At 29.3% G+C, this 27044-nt stretch overlaps 1 protein-coding gene across 1 annotated transcript; it reads right to left on the reverse strand.

Moving 5' to 3' along the window:
* Nucleotides 1-829: 829 nt before the first annotated feature.
* Nucleotides 830-11836, reverse strand: LOC113874259 (proline-rich receptor-like protein kinase PERK13). The gene is made up of 6 exons (XM_027512497.1): nucleotides 11350-11836; nucleotides 10906-11066; nucleotides 10701-10774; nucleotides 10486-10627; nucleotides 9975-10124; nucleotides 830-907 (listed from the first exon to the last, which is right to left on the reverse strand). The coding sequence occupies exons 1-6, from the start codon at nucleotides 11834-11836 to the stop codon at nucleotides 830-832; spliced, it is 1092 nt and encodes a 363-aa protein (XP_027368298.1).
* Between the last annotated feature and the right edge of the window lie 15208 nt (nucleotides 11837-27044).

A 27044-nucleotide genomic window follows, 5' to 3' on the forward strand; every position in this document is an offset into this window, starting at 1 on the left:
GTCTTGAACACTATCATTGGCACTAATGATGAAGGACAAAAATATCAATAGGTCATAATCATTTTAAGTTGTAGTAGAGTACACAAAGTTACGATACTTCACTTTCAATTTCAATGGTTCTCTCGAACACACCAATTGGACTCTTTTGTTTTTCACCTGAGTATTGTACCTAATATCTTATTCTTTTATTTCCTTCACCAACAATGATAAAGATTATATCTGTAAATAAAAATACCATGTGGATGACAGAAGGAGAAGGAAAAGAGTAAGTGGTAGATATTTAAGGAGACATAAGAGAGATAATTGTGTATGAATGGTTGGCTAAGTAAAAAAGTGAGTATGTAAGTACAACTGTTTCAAACAATAAAACAACATTAATTTTGCCAACTTAGCTTTCAAACTTGTTACTTAGGGAATTAAACAAGTGTTAAATATGTTATCTAAAATTCTACACAGAAAAATAGATATCAACCCATTGCATTATTTATTTTAGTATAAAATGAATTCTAAATAAATTTATTCTACTACAAGAGTACATATCTAGACAATAAGGAAAAATGCTTTCAAGATGAAAGTGGTTTAATAACGAATATATGTAAAGTGTAATTTGACAATAACAAACAAAAATATAGGCAAAATGAAATATGTGTAAGCTTTTATATATATGTTTTTTTTCACACTAAAATTTCCCTTTAGTGAAGAGAGAGAGAGAGAGAAATTAGAGTAAAAATCTTACCGTGAACAAACAAGAGAATTATATGTTAACTATTAAAATATGAATGATAAAAGAAATCAATGTAATAAGAGAAATGTAAAAACCACGGCTTCTTCATGTAATATATTTTGATACTGATTGTTCTCCAATGAAACTGAAATAGTCATTCTGTCTCTCAAGAAGGCGTACAACCTAAAATAACAAGTTATTAATTTCAATTAAGCACTACCCATGACCAAACAAAAGTATCAATATTATTGTCAACATTATCATGTTTTTTAATAATAATGCAAAGAGAAAAAAAAATATTTATAATCATAGATATTTTTCTTTATTTAGATATCAGAATAATAACTCATCATTAAAAAATTATTAAACATTATTAGAATTAGAAATCGACATAGCAATTACTTAATTTATGCATGATATGTTGTGTTGTTGGTTCATTATATATAGACAGTCTAATTCTCAAGGGATTTAAACCTTGGATATATATATATATATATATATATATATATATATCCAAGGTTTAAATCCCTTGAGAATTAGACTGTCTTACAGTGGATATGATTTTCCAAGATATTTCTAAAATAAATAGCATTAGCATGGAGGGTGATTTTGTGTCAGTTATGTACAAAGTTGAATTTGTTAAGTAAAGACACTTTATTGCAAAATAATAATAATCTATGTGAATTATGTAAGGAAACATAAGAATATGTTAACCATCTTTTTCTTTCTTCTTGCAAACTATTGTATTACCTACTATATAATGAAAAATAAATGAAAAACACATGTTAATGTTTATTGAATTGTGTATAAGAGAAAAAATTAAAAACATCTAAATAATGGTTAGTAATTTGGATAACTGTTGATTAGATATTGTCTATTGTATTTGTTCTACTCCTTTCATATATTACTGCAATGCCACCCTCTCCTATAACTTTTGGTTGTTTTTCTGTTCATTGACTATATTATTTGGTTTTACCTTGTTAACTATGTAGCTTCTTCTCTTCTCAATGACAATCTCAAGAATAATAAACAATGATTTTATGCAATGGTGAAGCCTATGAGTGAAAACTTGGTCATTACATAACATTAGAATAGTTTGAAGAACATCAATCATTGGAAAATGATGACTTGTGACTTTGGGTAGAAAAATAACTCCACGAAATAATTACTAAAGTGACCTACATGTAACTATTGTAAAAAAATAACAAATAGCGGTATTACTAAAGTTAAAAGATGCCAAATGGGAATAAGGGGATATGTTGGTTCTTTTAACAAGATCTCTCTCAAAATAAAGAAGCATTTCATTAAAGCATATAAATAATAAAAGAGTTAAAACTAAAGCATATATAGTTATGCTGAACAAAAAAAATGTTAATGATGAAGAGATTAAAGAAATAAATTAAAAGATGACAAAAGACAACTAATAATGATTTTCATATTCCTATTACTAAAAAGGAAAAATATTAATTTAAATTTGCTTCCTATTAAGAATTTGGAAGCATCAATGAAGTATGGAACAATCAAGATACAAGACAAACATCAATTAATCTTGTGACAAAAAAAAGAAGAAGAGAAATTTGTAGAAAATTTTAATATATTGATGAATATTTTATAGGAATACAATCCATTTCAATGTTGTGAGGTATAAAAGTTTTAAACTAATGGATGAGGTAGTTAATAATAATTTAAATATACTAAGCTAAGCATTGATGAAATGAGAGCTCTATTACTTAAGAAGGAACTCAATAATGATAAAGTCTTGACAACTGAAATAGATGAATTTTGGTTGCTCAATTAATGAGTCAATGTATATAACTTTGGTCTTCTTTTTTCTTTACAAAGTTAAGCAATGTGAAACTTTTTTGAAAAGCTTTATTTCAACAAACTATAATTAATGTGATGTTCATTGCTTATATTTTATGTTAGAGGACATTCAAAAGATTAAAAAAAAAATTAACCATATCCATAAAGGTTGTTCTCTTGTAGGACTTGTTAGATTATTTTAATAATCTTATTATAGTGGCCTATGTAACTTATAGCATGACTCTAATTAATGATTTAATGTGATGGTTGTTAAATATAAAATATAGAGCCATTGAGGGTATAATTGTAAATACAATTATAAGGAAACCATCCCCTCTCCCTTCATATAAATTAAAGAGTGGTTACCAAATAGGTTACGACATTCTCTATTCTCACTTTCATGGTTTTTGAGTGAGCTCACGGTATGCATAAATGAACTTTCTCTCAACCATCCAAGAGAAGCTGAAAAAGGAAGGAAGAGCTGGAGAAAATACTAAGGAATCAACGACATCAAAAGAGAGAGGTAACATCAAGGAACAATGGATTCAGGTTAGTGCTCTCTAAACCCTTAATTGTATGAGAACCATATATTGTGTTGTGAGAGCAACGTAATTCAAAATCTCAAAGGGAAAAGGTAATTTTATAATAGTCATTGCATAATAGAAATTACATAATGGATTAAAGAAAATTCTAACAGTTGGTATCAGAGTATAAGTTGTGAATTTTGTTGATTCTCCATAAGAGATTGGTTCTCCATTAAAGTTTTCCCCAAATTACATGAACCCTAGGTATTTTATATGATGAATTAGCATTATTTTGATGTTGAATAATTGTTTTGGATTCAATAATTGAAAACCCTAAGGTTTTAGAAGTTAAAAACGTTGAATTTTGAATCTGTAATATAAGCAGGGCCATGTATCAGTGAGCAGGGCCATGCATCAGAGAGCAGGGCCACGCATCAGGAACAGCCACGGCCATGCTTCAACGAAGCACGACCTTGCATAATGGAAGCACTGCCTTGCATATTGTAAGCACAGCCATGCATCAGGAAGCAGGGGCATGCACAAAAAATGAGCATGGCCTTGCTTCATCGAAGCATGGCCATACATTAAGTAAAAGCACAACCGTGCATATGAATTTTACGGCAGGATAAGGAATATAATTCATAAAATATATAGATAATTTTAGAATTACATCAAAGTGAATTTTACTCACCAAACTGATTAAATTCTCAAGTTAATTAATTTTAAATTACATTATCATAATGAGAACTTCACAATTTAGTGCTTAATTTTAAGAGTAGCTTGTTAGTCACCAAAGTGGCCTAGTTTTAAAAGTTCTTTAAGCATTTAATTATGTGTTATAAATTGTTCAAAAATTGTTTGATGCTATATGGAAACAAAGAGTGCACAATTTAGCTCATTAATTATAACACTAGGAGATCGCCCAAAAGTGGATCATTGCATATGATTAATGACATTAAGGAGACATGTAAACACTTCATAATATGTTTGTATATCCAAAGATGACTTGCATATTGGTTTGAGTGACTGGTTGTCAATTAAAGTTGTTTATTAGCATCATTATAGATAAATTGTGTATTTAGGTGTTACCCAATGGTAAACTTAGATGCATAATTGATGGCAGTTGACTGTCCGAATCCATTAAATTTATTCAAAGCATAAATGTTTAAGCATGTGTTAAATATTTCAGTCTCTATGAATGCATATGGCATGAGCAATGACGTAGTCAAGTTCAATGGGCTTTATTATGATGATTAGGCTGAACAAGTTCGATTATAGCTAGGTGTTATGGACTTAGATGTAGCAATCATTATGGAACAAGAGCTTGCAGCCATCACAGAGACTAGTACTGAAGAGGAAAGAACTCTTCGTGAGGCTTGAGAAAGGTCAAATAGGCTGAGCTTGAGCTTGCTGAAGATGACTATGGCTGAAAATGTGAAACCATCAATGCCAAAGACTGAAAATGCTAGGAAATTTATGGCAAAGGTAAAAGAGTATGCACAATCGGACATTACTGACAAATCCATTATAGGCACCCTGTTGACTGAGCTAACTACTAAGAAGTTTGTTGGTCACGGTCCATTCATGACCATGTGACTGACATGATCAATCAAGCGGCAAAGTTGAAATCAATGGGCATGGAGGTAAAGAAATTCTTTCTAGTACAGTTATTTTAAACTCACTCCCTCCTGAGTTTGGTCAGTTCCAGGTGAATTACAACACCATTAAAGATAAATGGAACATACAGGAAATTAAGGCCATGCTAGTTCAAGAGAAAGGGAGGCTGAAGAAGGTGAAAGAACACTCCGTCCATCTCACATTTCATGAAGGGGCTAGTAGTAGCAAGGCTAAGCCAGGTAAGAAGGAAAACAAGGACAAGAAGGATAAGGCCTTATTAAAGGTTCGCGAAGGCCGAATCCAGAAGGGCCAGAGGTGCTTCTTCTGCAAGAAGACTGGTCACTTCAAGAAAGATTGTCTGAAGAGAAAGGTTTGGTTCGAAAGGAAAGGTATATATTACGTTTCAGTATGCTTTAAATCAAATCTTATTGAGGTACCTAAAAAATACCTAGTGGTTAGATTCTGGTGCAACTACTCATGTGTCACATGTAATGCAGAGATTTCTTTCGATCTAGCCCATTAGCAGAACTGAAAAGTTCTTGTACATGGGAAACAGAATGAAGGCACGGATAGAAGGAATAGGGACTTACAAATTGATCTTGATACTGGTTGTTGCATAGATCTAGAAAAGTGTCTTTATGTTCCTGAATGTGCTAGAAATTTAGTTTCTGTTATAAAGTTGGACGAATTTGATTTTAATTTTAAGATTGGACATGGTACATTTTCTTTGTATAAGCACTCGTACTATTTTGGATCTGCTACATTAATTGATGGTTTATATTGTTTCATTCTTAATGTTAAAATTGTTGAATCTCTGTTTCATGTTGAGAATGCTATTAGTAGTAATTTGAATGTTCGTAATGAATGCTCTACTTTCTTGTGGTATCAAAGGTTAGGTCACATATCCAAAGAAAGGATGATGAGGTTAATGAAAAGTAAAATTTTACCTCAATTGGATTTTGTTGACTGAAATGTATGTGTGGATTGTATTAAAGGAAAACAAACTAAACACACATCAAAGAATTCAGCCACAAGAAGCAGTCAACTCTTAGAGTTGATACACACTGATATTTGTGATCCGTTTGACATCCCATCTTGGGGTGGTGAAAGATATTTCATTACCTTCATTGATGACTACTCACGTTATTGTTATCTATATGTGTTGCATGAAAAATCTCAATCAGTGGATGTCTTACAGGTGTTCATTGATGAGGTGGAAAGGCAACTGAATAGAAAGGCAAAGGTTGTGAGGTCAAATAGAGGTGGTGAATATTATGAAAAATTTGATGAAAGTGGACAATGTCCAGGTCTATTTACGAAACTTCTGGAAAGTCGAGGCATATGTGCACAGTATACTATGCCTGGTACACCACAACAAAATGGTGTGGCTGAAAGGCAGAATCGTACTATCATGGAAATGGTTAAGAGTATGTTGAGTTACAGTTCTATACCTATGTCTTTGTGGATGTACGCATTAAAGACCGTTGCATATCTGCTTAATAGAGTTCTTAGTAAGGCAATTCCAAAGACTCCTTATGAACTGTGGACAGAAAAGAAACCCAGTTTAAGACATCTTCATGTCTGGGGTTGTCTAGCAGAAGTAAGAGTGTATAATCCACATGAAAAGAAGTTTGATGCTAGAACCATAAGTAGTTATTTTATCGGCTATCCTGAAAAATCAAAGGGGTACAGATTCTACTGCCCTAACCATAGTATGAGAATAGTTGAGTCTGAAAATGCAAGGTTCATTGAAAATGGTCAGTTTAGTGGGAGTGGTGAAACAGGAAAGGTGGAAATTAAAGAGACACGTGCAGAAACTCCTGTAGTTGGTGTCTCTTCTCCACTTGTTGTTCCTCTTGTTGTATCACGGTCACACAACATAAGGAGACAACAAGTTAATGTTCCAAACCCACAAGAACAACATATAAAGGATGAACCAGCTAAAAATGCACAAGTCACAAGTGAGCAAGAGGAAGGTGAACCACAAGAGATAGCATTAAAGAGGTTTGTGAGGCAGAAAAGTCTGGCTATTTCGAATGACTATGTGGTTTACTCACTTGAGCATGAATGTGACTTGAGTATTGATGAGGATCCAGTCTCATTTAAGCAAGCCATGGAATGTTACAATTATGAAAGTGGTTGAATGCCATGAAAGAAGAGTTAAAATCAATGAGTGACAACAAGGTATGGGACCTAGTCGAGTTGCCTGAAGGTTCAAAACAAGTCAGTTGTAAGTGGGTCTTTAAGACCAAATGTGACTCAAAAGGCAACGTTGAGAGATACAAGGCTAGACTTGTTGCTAAAGGATACACTCAAAAGAATGGCATAGACTATGAAGAGACCTTTTCTCCAGTTTCAAAGAAGGACTCTTTAAGAATTGTTATGGCTTTAATGGCTCATTATGACTTAGAGCTCCACCAAATGGATGTAAAGACCGCCTTTCTGAATGGTGACTTGGAAGAGGAAGTTTATATAGATCAGTCAGATGGCTTCTTGACCGCAGGTAAAGAAAGTATGGTATGTAAGTTAAAGAAATTAATATATGGGTTGAAACAGGCTTCCAGACAATGGTATCTTAAGTTCAATGATATCATCACGTCATATGGTTTTGTAGAGAACATTGTTGACCGGTGTATCTATATGAAGGTTAGTGGGAGTAAGTTTATCATTTTAGTCCTGTATGTTGATGACATTCTTCTTGCTACTAATGATGTTGGCTGTTGCATAATGTAAAGGAATTTCTCTCTAAGAACTTTGAGATGAAAGATATGGGTGAAACTTCCTATGTGATTAGAATAGAAATATTCTGTAATAGATCACAAGGACTACTAGGATTGTCTCAGAAAGGCTACATCAACAAAGTATTAGAGAGATTCAAAATGGAAAAGTGCTCATCAGGGGTAGTTCCAATTCAAAAAGGAGACAAGTTTAGGGAAATGCAATATCCTAAGAATGAGTTGGAGAAGAAAACAATGGAATCTATTCCCTATGCATCAGTGGTCGGGAGTTTAATGCATGCTCAGACATGCACTCGGCCTGATATCAGTTTTGTTGTGTGAATGTTAGGCCGATATCAAAGTAATCCTGGAATGGACCACTGGAAGGCTGCAAAGAAAGTTCTTAGGTATTTACAAGGTATCAAGGACTACATGCTTACTTATAAGAGATCTAGTCAACTGGAAGTGGTTGGCTACTCGGATTCAGACTATGCTGGATGTGTAGACTCAAGGAAATTGACCTTTGGCTACATCTTCTTGTTAGTTGAATGTACGATTTCATGGAAGAGCGAAAAAGAGTATATTATTGCTACGTCTACCATGGAAGCGGAATTTGTGGCATGCTTTGAGACCACTATTCATGCTTTATGGCTGCAGAACTTTGTCTTAGGGCTTGATATTGTTGATAATATAGAAAAGCCACTGAGAATGTATTGTGATAATTCCACAGCCGTCTTCTTCTCTAAGAATGATAAGTATTCAAAGGGAGGAGCAAAGCATATAGACTTAAAATACTTATTAGTGAAAGAAGAAGTGCAGAAACAGAAAGTGTCTATTGAGCATATTAGTACTGATTTAATGATAGCGGATCCGCTAACTAAGGGATTGCCCCCTAAAACATTTTCTGGCCATGTTGGTAGAATGGGTATTATAGACAAGTCCTTGTTAGCATGATTGTGTAATTCACATATGTGTGTATAGATTGTTTTGCTCATATTATTGTAGATATTTTAGAAATTCAATAAAAGTATTGTTTCTGCTTGTTTACTTGTTATCTGAATTGTGTTAATGTACATGTATGGTTTGAGTTTGATAACAAGTTGAGTGTTAAAAACACATCAGAGTTACAGTTTGTAGTATGACTGATTAAAGCTATTATGATTTGGGTTGGTTCTGTGATACTTGGAAGGAATCAACTTAAATCATTAAAAGATGATGACTTGATATTATCAATGATATGCGCACTTACAATTCATTGAATCTTCAAGTCGTCACATAGGCCAAGTGGGAGATTGTTAGATTATTTTAATAATCTTATTATAGTGGCCTATGTAACTTATAGCATGACTCTAATTAATGATTTAATGTGATGGTGGTTAAATATAAAATATAGAACCATTGAGGGTATAATTATAAATACAATTATAAAGAAACTCTCCCCTCTCCCTTCATATAAATTAAAGAGTGGTTACCAAATAGGTTACAACATTCTCTATTCTCACTTTCACGGTTTCTGAGTGAGCTCACGGTAAACGCATAAAGGAACTTTCTCTCAACCATCCGAGAGGAGTTGAAAGAGGAAGAAAGAGTTAGAGAAAATACCAAGAAATCAACGACATCAAAAGAGAGAGGTAACTTCAAGGAACAATGGATTCAGGTTAGTGCTTTCTAAATCCTTAATTGTATGAGAACCATATATTGTGTTGTGAGAGCAACGTAATTCAAGATCTCAAAGGGAAAAGGTAATTTCATAATAGTCATTGCATAATAGAAATTACATAATGGATTAAAAGAAAATTCTAGTAGGACTTATTTATAATCATTTCACGACTTTGAACATAACAAAGAAATTTACAAATAAGATGGACTTATCAAGCATGGAGTGATGCAATGTGCCACAACATACCTGATCACCTTACAAAAGTTGTTTAGACAAAAAGAAAACCTTAAAAAAAATATTCACCTTTAATAATTGGTTAAAGTCAAAGGTAGTTAAGGAGTCGAGGAGTAAAAATGCCTCTGACATTGCATTTCATTATATGCAGCAAACTATTATATAAATCCTAAGTATTATTATTGTAACCAAATATTTTGATCCTAAAGTGATACATGAGATACATGTTGTATTGAGAGGTTGAGTTTCTTTAACCAAAAAGTGAATAAAATTACAATTTAATTAACTTTATAGAGAAAAGTAGGAAAACTTTGGCTCCTAATTTACTAAGTTGTATTATTTTTTATTTCAATAAATCTAATAACATAATCATAATTAATTGTAATATCATTTAGTACATTATTGTTCAAACTGAGTGGTGAGGAACATATAATTATAATTTTGCATAACTAAATATCAAATTTATAATTTTTTTCTGTTGATAAACAATGCATATGTTAATGAAATACGAATTGATGAATAAAGTTTTAGAACTACTATTATGTAATTATATACGTATTATGCATCTAAACGAAAAATATTTAAATAGGAATCTTCTCTATTCATGTTATCGCTATAACATTTTGAGATTACCAACTATATAAAATAGCATGAATCTATATAATATAATAACTGTAATGTTGTTGTCCAATTACCTCTCCAATCGACGGTCGCTTCTCATGATCTCTTTGCACGCAATGGTATGCTACCTTGGCCATTACGTATAGCTCATCTGAGTTATATGACTCCCCCAAACGGGAATCTACAAGTTCATGAAATGCTAACTTCTCAATTTTGGGCTCTGCCTAAAATTTTTCATTTGTAATATTGCAAAAATTAGTCAAGTTGAAATTAAGTGAGATAAAATGCAAATCAAGTTGTTTTAATAATAACTTTTATTAATGTTATTTTGTTTCATAACTCTTTAAATATTAAAGTTTACCAACTCAACCATTAAAATAAAATATCTTTTTCAATATATTGTGTACAAAAAAAAAAATCATACAAAATAAAGAGTAGACACTTCACGAGAAATACTATTTTAAAGTATAATATATTTTTTTAAAAAAATATAAATAATATTAATTTTAAAATTACATGTTTCTAAACATTAGTCAATAATATGTTGAAGGGCAATATTTGAAAATATCTGAAGTGATGAATTACCCATTGTCGAAGGGAGAGATGTTGCTCTGGACTAGAAATGGCCTTGCGTCCTGTTATCAATTGTAAAAGAACAATCCCATAAGCATACACATCTATTTGCACAGAAAATATACCGTCCTCAGCATATTCAGGGGCAAGGTATCTACACATAAAGAAAGATCTTGTTTATTATTAGTTTCACATAAGAAGAATAATTTTTTTGAATAAATCCTCACCCTAATGTGCCCATTATCCTTGTTTGCAGTGTCTTATCACTAGTCTTCCATTTGGCAAGGCCAAAGTCACCTAGCTGTATTTATATATATGCATTATTCAATTGATAACACCCACCCTTTCTTATGACCAAGTGAAAATTGAAATTTGGTTTAGTATGCTCGTGAATTGCCAAAAAAGAGAATGAAGCATGTTGTTCTATTTTACCATTGGAACAAAATCATGAGTGAGTAGTATATTGCTAGGTCTCATGTCTCGATGAATGATAGGACCTCCACGACATTCTTCGTGTAGAAAACGCAATCCTTTCGCAGTTCCAATGGCAATGGCGTATCTTTGGTGCCACTCGAGAACTTCGGCTTTTTTATCTACAAATTTGTTTACCCAAATTTCATAAAATTTAATTCTTAGTGTAAAGAAAACAAGAGAGATAATTAATAAATGTTAATATAACTCTTAAGACTGAGTTAAGCAATTAATAATAATAATAAATTATTAACTTTTTTATTACACTTTTGTAACTTTAATGTAATAAATTTATTTTTAAAATAAAAACTTACTTCTTTTCTTTAAATTCAGTCTTAAGAATTGAGGTTAATAAAATTTATAAAAAAAAATTAGTAAAAGAGTTAATAAAACTAAAATACTTACCGAATAGATGCCATTCAAGAGACTTGTTGCAAATATATTCATATACCAGAATATTTAACCTTTCTTTGAAGCAGAATCCCAAAAGCATCACTATATTCTTGTGACGAGCAAGACTCAACACGTAAACCTCAGAACTAAATTCAGAAAAGCCTTGTTTACTTTCTTCTCTCCTTACCTTAGCAGCTATTTGTTGCCCATCTTTAAGCATGCCCTTGTATACACGACCATATCCACCTTCACCTAATAAGTTATTCTTTGAGAAGTCATCTGTTGCAAGCTGTATATCAAAATAGTTGAACCTCACTAATTCCGTGGTATATAATTCTGCTGGTGTCCCACAACCAGCACAAAGAATTGGAGCATCTGAAGAATTTGGTAGAAACCCATATTTGTTTTGTTTCTGGAAAATTTGAGAACTAATGGGATCTTTATATCCTTCTTTAATACTTATGCCTGTAAGATATTTAAAACTCTTATTTTTAGTCATAAGATTAAAAACAACTTAATAGAGTACAAAGTGAGTGCTGGACACTCAATGGACAATCCCTTAACTTTAATTAAAATGCAGAAATTAAGTTAATTAGCTATTAGTAATATTAAATATTACTTCCACGTTTTATTTATAAGAATAACTATCAATATTTTTTATTTAAATTAAAATAAATATTCAATTTTAAATCATTAATTATTTTTCTTTTGTACCTTCATTTCTCGTGGGATTTATGTTATAAAAATATTTATACCCCTTATTCATATAAATGAATTTTATTCAACTCATATACAAAACGTCAATTAATACAATGACTATTTCTAAACTAAATTAAATATAAATTTATAACATATAACTACTTTTATTGATAATGTTGAATTAAGTATTTATTTATTTTTATAAATACCGGAGGTAGTAAGTTATTTTATTAATTTATAAATTGAAAAAAAAATATTTTTTATTTTTAATGGACTACATATCGTAAATATTTAAAAAATTAAATTAATGTTATAAGTACTGTCATAAGTACTGTCTAGTAATAAAACGTATCAAATCTAACAATTTTTTTTTGTTACAATTTCAGTTTCTTTTAAAAATTAAAAGTGTTTAAAAGTAATTTTTTTTATTTTCTTCTATTCTTAAATTTTAATTAATAAAATATTTATTTATAACCAAATATTATCAAAATAAATAACTTTTTTTTATATTGAGTATTAAATTAATATATATTTTTACTTTCTCTATTTAACGTATTTAATAAGAAGTTTAATTTTATGAAAAGAATTGTATTTGTTATGGCCTTTCTTTTGTCAAAATAAAAACTTAAATTTGATTATAAAAATATAAGAAAATGTTGAGAGATTTTTAATATAAAAGATCAGGTAACATATAAATAAAAAGTTAGAAAACTTAATAAAAAAATAAAAAATGTTATGCATGTTATAGATTGATCATGGATGTAGACGGAGCATTAAGCCTAATGCTGCAAGAGCAGGTGGAGTATTGAGGAATGCAAAGAGTGATTGTGCTTGGGCTGTTTTAAAAAGCTATTGGCACTTTTTGTTCATATGAGGCTGAGGTAAAAGCTATTGCACATATCTTGTTATTCTGTGAAGTTTTTTTAATTGGGAGCAATTCTTTTTAGCTGTTGGTTGGAAGCTGATGAATATTAAGAATCATTCGTGGAAGTTAGCATGATTCCATTTTTAATAAGTTAATTGTATGGGATACAGTATAGCAATTTTCATATGCTAGGTCAAAAGTGCCAAGGTTGAGTTAGGGTTTTGCCCTTGCTTCTCGGAGCAGCTGTATTATGTGATGGGTTGATTTAAAATTAGATATATTTATAACTATTTTTTAATATATGCTTAAAAATATAAAATAAAATTTTATATGAATAGTAAAATTTTTACTAAAAATCACATCATCAATATTAGTGAATCTAACGTACTGAAACTGCATGTTACAAATTTTAATAAAAACTTATTCTATATTGATTTTTAATAGTATGCCTTTGTACACATGCTAGCAAAAATTAATATTGATAAAAACACTTGAATTAAAATCAATAACAATTATTTTTTTTAACGTTACCCATCTTTTTCTTATACATTATGTTTCTTGATAACAATTAAAGTATACATGAATAAATTAATATATTGATCTTATTGGTACATGAATGTAAAGATATAAGAATTTCTATAGATGTGCATAATAAATGGTTGATGTATCAAGCTTGTTTTCATTTTCAACATGCAGTAAAATTAGTCATAAGAAATGACCACAGTTATGTTAACACTCGTGTCTTCGAAGTTAGCTGGGTGATGTAAAGAGAAGTATAGTAACAAAATGGAAAAAACAAAAAGAGACAGAAAGTCAAAAATATCTTATCGATGATATGTTAAAAAAAAGTTATGTGGTACCCTTAAAAGTTTTCATGATATTATAGGAAAAATTTTAATTAATAATATTTAAAAATATATTTAAATAATAAATTTATTTAATAATAAATTATTATATTATATTATATTACATTATTTTATTTATCAATTAGTCCTTAATAATTATTGTTAATTAAAAATTAAAATTTAAGCTGTACTTAGAAGGATGAGGTTCGGATTTCACACCGTATAATCCACCCATTGTGGAACACCATAGCCTTGGTCATGGTTCCCACTAGATCCAACGGCACAGACACTTTGCCCAGAAGCCTCCTGGAATTGACATCGCAGGTGGTGCCGCGGCGGCCGTTGTAGAAGGAGATTTTGAGGCAGAGTTTGCCGGCGAAGATGGATTTTCCGGCGAGCCTGTTGAAATTGGACTTGCTGAGGTGGAAGGTGGCAACGATGGGCTGAACCTGAGAGTCAGGAAAGTGGGTATTGGGAGGGATGAAGGGGACGAGTGCAGATTGGAGAGGAAAGTTTTTGAGCTTGATCTTGCCGAAGCATGGAGAAGAAGAAGGGTGAACGAGGGAGGTTACCAATGCTTAGGCGCACGAAAGGCAAGGATCCATGGCGTGTGACAGAGGGAGAAAGAGAGAGGGGGAGATGGAGAAGGTGAATGTTAACGGAGGGAATGCAAAGGGGAGCAGCGACGCACAAGCGGAGCGGAGCAGCGATGCTCTGGGCTTAAAAATATTTAAAATCTTAAATTTTGAATGCACATAAGAAAAATTATGTAACAAACAATATAAATAATATATTTTTAAATAAATTATTTATAATAATTTTTTTTTAATTTATCACATGTTTTTTTTAGTATTAGCATAAATTTTTTGGGTTTAGTATCTATAACAAATTTTTAAAATTTTATAGCACACACTAGAAAAGGGTGAGACAGAAAGAATGTGACGGTGAATGGGGGATATGTTTGAATAAGATGAATTTGAAAGAATTTTTTTATAAGAGTAACTTTAAGGAGATGAAGAGTGAGCTTTCTTTTGTTGATGACTTTGTCATTCAGTGGAAACAGAGAAATTAAGTGAAGCCCACAAAAATAATTTCACCCCATTGATGCCATGAAATTGCGTGGGTCGTATGCTTGGTTTATTATTATTATTATTATTTAAGATAATATAAAAATTTACAATTTAAAATTAATTAATATTCAGAAAACATATTATATTAAAAGTTTAACTTTTTATTAAATTAAATTTTTATTATTATAAAAATATTTCGATACAATCTTAAGATATTTTTTACTTCTTTTTCTTCTTTGTACTTATTCTATTCAAACATTTCTTTTTCGCTCTACTTTTTTTTATTTCTTTCTTTTTCTTCTCTATTTTATTAAGGAAATTTAATGCAGCAAGCATATTTGTAAGAAATGAAAGTAGAAAGCAGATTAGTATAAATTTGAAGGAGATTTCTGACCTGAAGAAGATCCAAAGTCTATTGAACTGTGCTCTCCTGACTTGTTAGCAATTGAATGTTTCATATTGGCCTTAAACATATTAGAGCTCTCAGAAGAAGTAACGGAATGAGGGTGACTTTTGCATACAATTATAGATTGCTCCTCGTCTCCAATGTTATGAGAATCTGATTGTGATAGTGAAACACACTTTGACAATGAATAGATAACCTTTTGTTCAGTGACACCTCTTTCTGTTATATGATTGGATCTCCAAATATCCACCGACAAGTCATCTTTAATCAATGCAACCTTACATGATATCTTGTTCCTGTAGAATCTCAGGTCTCGCCGAAGATGCCTAAGAGAAATGTATATATATAAAGAAAATGGTGAATTACATATAATATTGAACCGACTGTTTTCATAACGTAAAGCATAAGTTTACGAGTATTTTATTTCTTAATGTGGAAAATTGTTTAATAAAGCATTTTGGATGACTAATTTTGTTCGATTGTTTTCCAGGAAATTCGACTTCATCTCATAGAAGAATATAAATTATTCTACAGATCATGAAGAACATCGGCATATAACTTGAGGTAAGACCATAGTTTAAGCATCAAGAAAACAAATAGATTTTATCATATTTTATAATATTAAAAAGTAATACATCAAATTAGTAAATGGAACTTTGAGTATTAACTAATTTATTTTTTGAAAATTATAAGAACATTATTTTAATCCTTGAAGTTATAAAATATTGATATTTTAGTAGTTGAAGTTCTTTAAATAATTAAAAGAATCAATATTTCATAATTTTGGAGTTTAACATGATATTTTTATTCCAAGAATTAAATTGAATAATAGTTATAATTTAAGGAACTAATTGAGTATTTTACTCTTTATAACATGTTAACAACCATACTGAATATATATACATATCAAGAAAAATAAGGAAAATGAAAGAATGCAAATGTGCAAAAGAGTAGTGTAAAAAGGAGATGATGATATACAGCAAAAAAAAAAAAAAAAAGATGATGATGATAAATTAACGATAATAATATTTTTATAACTCATTTTTATTATTCAATTTTTATATCTCTCTTCTTTCTATATTAAACCATCTATCACATTTTCTTTTTCCTTTTGTTTTACTTTAACCCATACCCCGAACTACTTCCCTTGAGTAGGTGTCAAAGTACCATCACCACATAATTAATTAGAGAAATACAGTATAAAGAAAAGTATGCATATATCATGCACTACGGTGACTAAAAAATGTTGGAGAATCTTAATTCTGAAATAGAATGTGAAATGAAGAATGCTGAGGGTACTAATGCTTGATATGAAAAGAAGAAATTCATGTAGAGTTAACAATAAGCTCACGTGGGTTTCGAATCACCAGAGGAAAACCTTAATTTAAATCAACTTAACCTTTCATGTGCATATGCCTAATTCTGGAAGTAGGATAGTTAGCTAAAGTGAAGATTTGTCATAAAAGTTAAAGATTAATTCAAAGCTAGAAAAAATTAATCAACGATAAAAAAAAATTTGGTTACTAGAAAAAATTAATTAAGGCTAGGTTGATAGCATGTTTTATTCTGAATATGTGAGAGGCAAAAATTTCCACACCAAGAAGAAATTTTGCAAGAAAAAAAATAAGTATGCACAAATTAATTTAACCTATTCCCACTTTGGATCAGGGAAAATGAATTGTAATATCCATGTTTATATAAAGATTCATAAAACACATCTGTCAAATGTAAGAGATCGAATGGTCATTTAACAGTGTAAAGAAAGTAGTACCTATCAAGGATAATCCAAGATGCATTGTATTGTGTAACCTCTTGTAAAATAACCTGTCTAATTGGAAAACCTGCTGAGACTTTAACCTCAATTCTAACCTGGACACAAATTTATAATAAGAATGATGAACAAAAATATATTACTTGAAAACCTTCACTGATTCATTTAGTGATGCTGATTTACAGCGATGTACAACCCAAAGCACTACATTGTCTAAATTGGATGTTAAAATTGAAAGGACAACAAGTATAATTCATTCATTCTTTTGAGGTTTATATTACAGTAGGATACAAATGAAAAATACTAAATAACACTAGTTAAGCGATAATGTGCTTTCTACATTCCTTCCTAGAATTATAGGAATCATTCATTAATCTATTAAGTTATATGCATGTACTGCGCTACAATTAAGTAACGATAAAATGAGTAATATTTATCTCCAAATTAAAAGTCATCTTGCTACTCTAAGCTTTTGCAGAATTTTACAGGAACAGAAAGACTACCATATCCCATGAATTCTTGAGTAGTTAAATGAAAATATTCTCTCTAGAATGCCACCACCATTTAACCTTAGCTAGTGAGATAAGCAATTACTTGACATAGAATAACAAACAGAAAGATGTAAACATCACAAAATTAGTATATCTATCTTCTATCATATTAAACATACAGACTGAAACTATATCAACAATCTACCGTTCTAAATGCTTAAAGTATTATACAATAAAATGTGAATGAATGATTTTATATATCTGCAATCAGAAACAAGGATAGAAACAAATCAAAATTATAACACATTCTCAAAGAGCGCTTTTCATAATCTAAGATGATAAATATAATAGTAACTCTTGGGTTACACTGATCGAGAAACTAGAAGTCCTGGGCATCCCACTGATATACATTTTCAGTACCAAGAATGGCATGTAATGTATGAGCCTAATAATAAAACTATATAATCATTACGTAACTAAGCATGTTTATTAGATTTAGTTGGATAGGAAAGCATTCGCAAAACAAAAATAAAATTAGAACTTACCCCTTTATTTTCACATTCTTCATAACTAGGCAGAAGCGCACTTTTATATGCAGCAACTTTCCTGTTAAGTTCTTCCTCCATTGCACGAAAGTTCGTGCCAGCAAAGGAATCTGGGCATGCTAATGTCTGATATCCCACTGTTGATATAAAAGGGTCAAAGTCACAAAGATATGTGTGTGTGTGTGTGTGTGTGTGTGTGTGTGTGTGTGAGAGAGAGAGAGAGAGAGAGAGAGAGAGAGAGAGTGACAGGAGTAAACCGAAAGTGGGAAGGAAATTAAAAATATGCACACTACTAAAATGTCCTATATTCACATTCAAGTGGATCAACTGAACAGACCGATCTTCAATTGAATTCTCTTGCAATAAGTAAAATTTCATGGTGATAAGAAAGAAGAAACCTCCTTCTGTTATAAATATTATCAGCTACATCATAACTTAATGAAGCGACATTGGACTGGTGATATAGTGAAATCACATTATACAAGACTTAACTAGTACTATTATGAGATTGGAATTTAGTTAAATCGTTTAATTAAACATCTATTCATAAACTTAACAATGAAAATTATTAAAAAGAGCTTATTTAGGTAAGCTTTGGATGAAAAGGAAACGAGTTAAAAAGAACTTATACAAAGATCATAAGCCAATTTCATGAGCTCAAATAAAAATGTAAACAAAATGCAAGGTAACGATTTTAACGTTACCATTCTCTGAAAAGAACCAAATGAAAGTACCAATACAATTAAACTCAACCAAAGAATTTCACAGTATCTGCAATAGTCCATGTTAAGAGACATTAAAAAATCATCTCGTATATATATACGTACTTGGGTGAGGCACCTTATGCAACGCACCCAGCACAAGCAAGGTGTCTCCAGAAGAAAGAATCCTACCCTTGCTTCGAAGGTGATCAACGAAAAGTTTGATCTCATGCTCATTGCGATCTTTCGTGGCATCACATGCAACCACAACGTAAGACGGGTGACGAACGTTTTCCATGCTCATAACTTAGCAAAACCCACAAATATGCGTATTTCAATTTCGAATCATAGGCACCTTTGGTCCCTATATCTCTGACACCTTGTAGTGTACGTGGCTTTTAATTCACAAACCTTTATTTTGAGAGTGGTGCAAAAACTACATAATGGCATGATTTAATTAGATAATAATCAAAGATTGAGACTCAATGTCCAATAATTTCAAGACAGAAGAAAAATTGTGCCACAGCAACTATGACACTACCCATCTTTCTCTCCCTAGAATCTATTGGATGAGCGAGAAGAGTTCGAAGATTCCAAGATAATATGCCAGAGTATATTCTAAGGGTTCAATTTCGCTGAAATTAAATCATAAGCCGGCACGAATTGGGCCAAAGTGGAAAAGAGTACGATGAGTTTCAAGACACAAAGGCATGGTCTTTCTTATTAGCACATGCTTCCTTATATTCCATATTCTATTCAATCTTCCCTTCCCGCCACCTTCGTGTTCATATTGCTTTCTTAATTAGTTGTTTTATTTGGTTATTATTTTCGTACATGTCTGAATTTGTTTAAGTAAATTTTTAAGTTGATCGATCCTGTCAAGTTATACACTCAGTTATTCAGTTTAATTTTCAAGAACTCGTACACCAAATTGTTGACTGCGAAGTTTTTACGTTATCATCATAGTCGTTTAATGGAGTAGTGAAACAAAATAAACAAAAATTGAACGAGAGACTTATTTAATAATGAATTATAGATTTTAAAATTTAATGTTGAGATTTTTGAATTAAAGATTAATATAATAATTTTTTAAACCATTAAATACCTAATTTAGTGACATAAATAATGTGTTGCCTGAAAAAATAATTTAAGTTTTGTTTAAGAGTGGAGGAGAGAGAGGAAAAGAGTTTGATGGAGGAAGCAGGGGAAGGGAAGGGAATGGAGATTAAACCTCTCTCCTATTTAGATGTTTAATATGAAGAGAATAGGGTGATTGGGAGGTTAATAATATGAATAATATCATTTTTTTATCTTTTATTTATATATTTTTTGAAAAAATTAAATTATTTTTTCTAAAAATTTATATTTTTAAGATTTATATTTGTATTTTTTATAAATTTTTTAAAAAATTCTCACTCTAAAAACTAATATATTTTTTAAAAAAAATTAATTTATTGTTATTCTTTTTTAAATTTTTTTCAAAAAATACACAAATTATATATTTTTCTTCCTCTAAAAATTAATATTTTTAAAATTTATATTTCTATTTTTTAATAATTTTAAAAATCTCTCACTCTAAAAAATATTTTTTTAAATATTTTTTTTATCTTAAATTAGTCATTTTATAAATCTATTTAAAAAACTCCTCAAAATGAGAGAACTCACAAAATTAAGTTTAGGGTGGTTTTGGGTTTAAAAAAACTCCCTAACTCTCTCTCTCCAAATTAATTAACTCCTAAACAAGAATTAAATCTCACTAACCCTTCTCCTCCTAAATGTAACTATTAAACAAAGCCTTAAGAATTTATTCTATTTTCTTATCTCCAAGAAAATAATAGCATCATTCTTAGATTACAAGGAAAAGACTTGTTAGAATTAAGAGTTTTTAACAAACTAATATCTTAATACTACAATAGATGTTCATAATTTTTAATGATCAATATCTTCATAATTATGCAGGATGCCACAAGAGCTATGATGATTATAAGCATTTGTGGGTGATCTGAATCAGTGGAATGGAATGCCCGCACATGGAGGGATGATAAAGGAGTGAGTAGAGAGCAAATTGGAGTGGAAAGTGAGTAGAGAAGATTGCAGTAAGTGCTGATATTTACCCTTTTACCCTTCATTAATGTGTTATCATCTAAAAAGTTTCTAATTTTTTGTGTTAAATCCTAGTCATTAGATTAAAAGCACATAACATTAATAGTTAAAAATGATTGAAAAATTTTGCTTAAGCAAAAAAAAGGGATGTTAGACATCTCGATAAATTTTAAAAACTTTTCTTAGTAGACAGTAATAATAACCACTAAAAATAACTTGATGAGGATATCCAAGCCCAAGCTAAAGCCCAGGCTTAGGCCCATGGAAGAAGTCACGCATCAAGGAAGGCCTAAGATCTACTTGAAGACTTAAGTGGGCTAATGATAAGGTCAAGAGCTAAGAAAGCTCAAGAAGCATTAGCATATGAAATGCATCTTGTATTAGAAGTCTTGTATTAGAAGCCCAACATCAATTTAAAGCTCATGATACTAAAGACAATCCATCCATGGAGTTGAAGCCCATCACTTGTCTTGTTTTTGTTTACCTTAAAGGATATAAGTCCAATGACTCAAATTGAAGTTTTTATTTATTTTTCTTTCTCTTATGTTTTAAGACTTGAACCTAAGTACTTGTGACTAAGTGTAATCCTAATAACCACTGGGACATCTTAGTTTACTTGTACTAAAGGTGTTTTTCTTTTTCTCTTGTTTGATTTTAATCAGGCAAACTCTTAATATGCATTGTACTAAAAACACTTGAACTAAATGGAAAAGACAGAATGCAAATTGAACAAATTTAGAATTGTGAGATTTTCTCTATATGCTAGGGTTCTTTCTTACTTCTAAGGTCTTATCAAGAATTCACATTCTTGTGGCGATCATCTTAAACTTATCAACCAAATAGGTTTGTGGCACCTATCCTTGTTCTTTCTTCAAAATTCTTTGTTTTATATGCATTAACAATGAGAAATCTAAATCTGACCTAGGGTTTAAAAATTTGTCAATTTTCATCCTAATCCTAAAATCTCATTCCAAATTAACCTATATCATATCTCTTGTTATACAATGCCTTTTCCAGTGATTCTTGAGCCAAAATTGTAATTCAAAATGTAAGTTTCACCTCATTTTAGAAACACCATAATCCAAAATTTATAAAGTAAGATACAACCTAATTTTATTTCGTTCTGTAGTTGCATAATTATTTTTTTGTTTTTGTTTGTTTTCTTTCCTCAAGTTAAATCTGTAAACACCAAAATTTTGATTTAAAATTTTTTATTTAAAAAAAATTCTAATATTATAAAAGGAGAATGGAATCAAAAGGTTTTAAAGAAAAAAACAAAAATTTGTCTTAATAAAATAGGAAAATTCAGAATTAATTTTTAAAAAGAAAGTAGAATATGACAAATAATCAAACTCTTGAACCAATGTTACTTTATACATAAAAAGGAAAAATTTCAGAATTTTTGGCCTTTTGTGAAAACCCTAGCAATAAAAGAAAAAAAGAATCATGGAGTAGAGGAGGCATCAAAGGAGGCTAAAAAAATTTTGAGAGGAGGATTCTTAAACTTGGAGAGAAAAAGAGAAAATATAGAGAAAGAAAGGTTAGTGGAAAGGAGGAAGAACAAAAGGCAAGCAAAAATTTTCAAGAATATCAAGTAAGCTTCATCATGCATTTTATACATTTTTCTTCTTCATACATATTTATATTTTGAATAAACATTTCCTATATCAAATCAATCTCAAATGACAAAAAAAAAAATAGTTTCAAACTACCACTTCAAACATCCATGTCTCACCACCTCTCCACCCATTCCTCTATCTATCATCATCTACAAACACAAAACTCACCATAAAAAAACTCTTTCCTTACCTTTTCTCATTCATCTTCCTTTTGCTCTCACTAACCTTCATCGCTCAAAACCATGGCCTCCATTAACCTCACCTTCACCCTTTCATAACTTTTTTTGTTTTTCTTGGAGAAAAGCACACCCCTAACCCTAAAGTCCTTCCCTCTCAAATCTGAAAAATTTAAATTTGGGACCATTTTACCCTTTTTTTTATTTTTTTTATTTTTTTGTCCTAATTTTTTTATTTATTTTTATTTTTATTTTTATTATTATTTAGTTCAACATACAATTTCTTATTTTAGTTTTATTTATTTATTCATGATCATTATTATTTGTTATTATGATAATTATTAATTTATTTAATGAATGAGTTCTTATTATTTATTTTTATTTTTTTTATGTTAGCCTTGTTTAAATTATTTTATTTTATTTATTTTATTTAAAATCTCTTGATACCGTTTACTTTACAATATCATATTTAAGTTAGTTATTTTTTTATCTCATTTTAACATTAACAATAAATTATTTCTTCTTTTATATTTCATTATTTATATCTTACTTTTTAGGATTGTTATCTTTTATTTTATTTATTGTATATTTGTATCATATTAATGCGATTTAATTTTATGTTTATGATTACTTTATCTTATATTGTGAATACTAAATTACTTATTTTTTGTATAATTAATTAATAAATAATAATATAATTGTATCAATTTATAATACTAACGTATAACTTCTCTATCGTCATGTATTATAAATTGATAAAGTCTATGTGTACCTACGGTACCAAGACTTTATGCAATATTAATTTATCATATATTGTCATTTATTAATTAGTTAACCACTTTAATAATAATGCAAGATGTATTTCTCTTCTAAATACGAACTTACAAATCAATCAACTAATTTAAATCTAAATTATTTTATTAAGAAACAATTTATAATGCTAATGTATAGCGACTCTACCTTTATGCGTTATAAATTGTCAAAATCTATATGTACCAACGTTACCTTAGGTTTTATATAATATAAATCTATCAAATGAAATTTTTAATGTTTTTATTAAATGAGTATCTTTTTTAATCAATTCAAATAAAATTATTTTTTATTAAAATAGAATTAATTTCATATTTTAAATTTTCTTAAGTCATATTTCAAATTTTGATAAATTAAATTATTATCATTTCTTCATTTTATAAATTTCTATAATATCGATGTGTAATTTATATTGCCTTCGATAGTTTAAAATTATAAGAGGTTTATGTATAGCTTACGCTATCTTAAATTTCTTTCAATATTAATCATAATCAAAATTAAAATTCAAATACTCCATTTACGAATAAAATATTTCTTAATGATTTGCAATATAATTGTGTGATCTTCCTTCACTTTCTGTATTGTTTCTCGTAGGGTACATGTATAACCGCGTTATCTTGTATCCTAAACATTATAATTTTATGAAAATAATTTCAATCTCAAAATAAATTTTCTTTACTAAACTTAATTTTAATTAACCAACCTCATAACTTTTTAGATAGAACTACGTAACTTTGAGTTCCCCATTGCACCCAGGGATACGTAGAAGCGGGAATCGAACCCGTCAAGTCAAAATAATTTTTAAAATAACCCAAATAATATTTCAATAAATAATATTTCTTCTTCTAAAATAAAATAATTAATCTTTAGGGGTTAAATAAATATTTTTTTCAAAATTAGAATGAATTTGCACAATTAATTTTAGGTAACCGTTTTTAAAAAGACGTTGTAGGGTGCTAATACCTTCCCTACACGTAAATAACTCCCGAACTCATTTTTGGTTTCAAAGATCGTATTATATTTAAGTTTTTCCAAAGTTTTTCTTAAAATAAACTTTGGTGGTGACTCCTCTGATATATTTGAAAACGTTTTTCGTCGTACCGTTGCGACCACCCGGTTGTGACAAAATCTATCCTCCCAATGTCTAAGGTTCAAGGTATAAATTAGAAATTCTAATTTCTTCTTTCAATTTGAATGTTCCTAGTCCTAATTAGGTCTTTTTCTCTAAGGGGTTTGAGAAACCCCATCATAACTCTTTATTAGTAGTTATTTAAATGAAAAATGAGAAAGTAAATTTTTTTAAAAGATAAAAAATTTAAATTTTGATCGATAAAAAATATTTTTATCTTAGTTAAATTGTCTAAAATCTTTAATTACACTATTTGAATGTTTAAAGTGCCGTTGTAAGACAATGCATGTGTAGACTATCTAAAGTAGTAAGATATATGATACATGACCCATTGAGACATTCAAGGTTTCAAAACATTAATACTAAGAGCTAACAACACAAATAAAAAAAAGACTATTAAAATTAATATTCATGGAACTAATATATAAGTTGAACATGTTTTATCCCTACACGGATTTATGAGTTAAAAATTATTAGAATTTTTAAGATTTTATTTTGTAGAAGCGGTTAATATATATCAGCTCTACTCAAAAAGTAACTTCTATAAAAAGTAACTTTGAGAATAATTAATACATAACTACTTTTTAAAATCACATTCAGATAACGACTATGATATTATGCTTTATAAGTAACTTCTTCAAAAGAATAAAAAAACTAAGCAAAGGTTTTAGACATATTAAAATTTTTTATAGAAAAGGAATTTGATGAATCTAACAGAGAAATATAGTGATTCCTAAGTAAACATTCTCATGACTACGGTACATCAAAGACAGTCGCATAAAGATAGAGATAAAAGATATTGCTAGATGCATTTACAAGACAATACTTTCTATTTCTCAACTATCATTCTTCTGTATAAAAATTTTTATTATAAAAAAAGTTTGAATCATAACATAGAGGTAGAGTGAAAAATACTTGGATTGTAAATAGGTATTGGCTAACGAGGCAAAAATATTAATTTTAAAGTTAATCTTAAATTTAGAGAATAAAAATACTAATTTTATGTTAAATTTTTAAATATGTGAAATCTTTTTAATTTAATTTCTTTTATGAAAAACTTAAAATTTAATAATTAGATTAAATTAATTTATCTCTATAAAATATTATTAGATTATTTTACTAAATTAGATATCTACCATACACTCACACGTACACTTTAAATAACTTTTTATAGAAGTGAATTTCGTCAATCTAACTTTTTAATTTAAAATTTTTAAAATTTCATTAATTTAAATACTAGATGATAATTTAGTTGCAAATTACATATCAGTAGTCAGTAATATTTTAAAATTAAAACGACAAATCTTCGCAAATAAGCCAGTCAATAAAAAATAATAGATTAAAATTTAATGTACTTTATTCAAATAAAATTTTAATTTTAATTAAACCACATTTCTATATCTAAACTATGGTCGTAGTGATGATAGGGAAGGATCATGTTTATACGACCAGCCTGATAAATAAAGGTCGAAAAAAACTTATTGTTCTTAAAAATCAAGCAAAAAGTTAATCCAAGTCCATACACAACGGGAAATTAATTACATCTTTGTTAGTAGCTTTGTGCAATGGAGATTTTGTTGACTTGGTTTAAGCAGCCTATGTGAGTGCTCTAACAATTATAGAAGGATTTGTTTAGCATTATTTGGTACAACATTTCTTGATAATCGTTTTCTTCTGTTTGTCATTTCCCACTAATTTCTACCAATAGTTTGACGTATTCTTGGGGGTATGCAATTGTCAAATGTTGGAGAAAATTATCGTTTTGATTTCTAAAATTAAAAGTTCTTAATTTTATAAAATTTTTATTTTAATCTTCAATTTTGTAAAATATTTTTATTTTAATTTTTTATACTTTAATTTTTATTATTTTGCATAAAAATTTGAATGTATATTTTTTTATAAAATTTAAAATTTATATTTTTATACAATAATTTATGCATAAAATGTAAAAATAAATAAATAAAAGTTTGGTCGTTAATTATACGTTGTAATCCAGTTGTAGGGTCTAAAATTTTGCTAAAAGTATTAGATTGATAATATTTTAAAGTTGGTGCAGAAGCTAGTGGATGACATATAAAGAATAATAATGTAAAATTATGAATATTTTGTGTCTATTATTCTATTGGAGCACAATCTCAACCACCTCTGAAGCCAAATGTTAAGCGAGAAACTGCCAATTATGCAACGGTGCCCTAAGCTAGATATTTTTTGTAATATATATTTATATAAAAAAAATAAAAGTAATGAATTTTTATATAAGTACAATTAATTTATATTTTTAGATGTTTTCTTATTTAATTTTTAAAAAATATAATTTACATAAATTAGTTTTAATTTATAAAAAAAACTAATCATTTTATCTATTTATTTTGTTTTTAAGCCTCCTCAAAAATACATGATATCAAATTAAACTGTTTTTGCTTATCTCAAAGTAGGGATGGCAATGGGTAGGGTATGGGTAGGGTACCACAGTACCC

This window comes from Abrus precatorius, unplaced genomic scaffold (assembly GCF_003935025.1).
Source record: "Abrus precatorius isolate BTA unplaced genomic scaffold, Abrus_2018 Scaffold8, whole genome shotgun sequence".
Taxonomy (NCBI): Eukaryota; Viridiplantae; Streptophyta; class Magnoliopsida; order Fabales; family Fabaceae; genus Abrus; species Abrus precatorius.

What these genes read in the sequence shown, in the direction of transcription:
- LOC113874259 (XM_027512497.1), bottom strand. Translation starts at nt 11,836, where the DNA reads ATGACTAAAAATAAGAGTTTTAAATATCTTACAGGCATAAGTATTAAA. An exon ending in AGGATAATGGGCACATTAGG is followed by an intron (nt 10,628 to 10,700) that starts GTGAGGATTTAT and finishes CTTTATGTGTAG; the next exon opens with ATACCTTGCCCCTGAATATG. An exon ending in AGCGACCGTCGATTGGAGAG is followed by an intron (nt 908 to 9,974) that starts GTAATTGGACAA and finishes TTGTTATTTTAG; the next exon opens with GTTGTACGCCTTCTTGAGAG.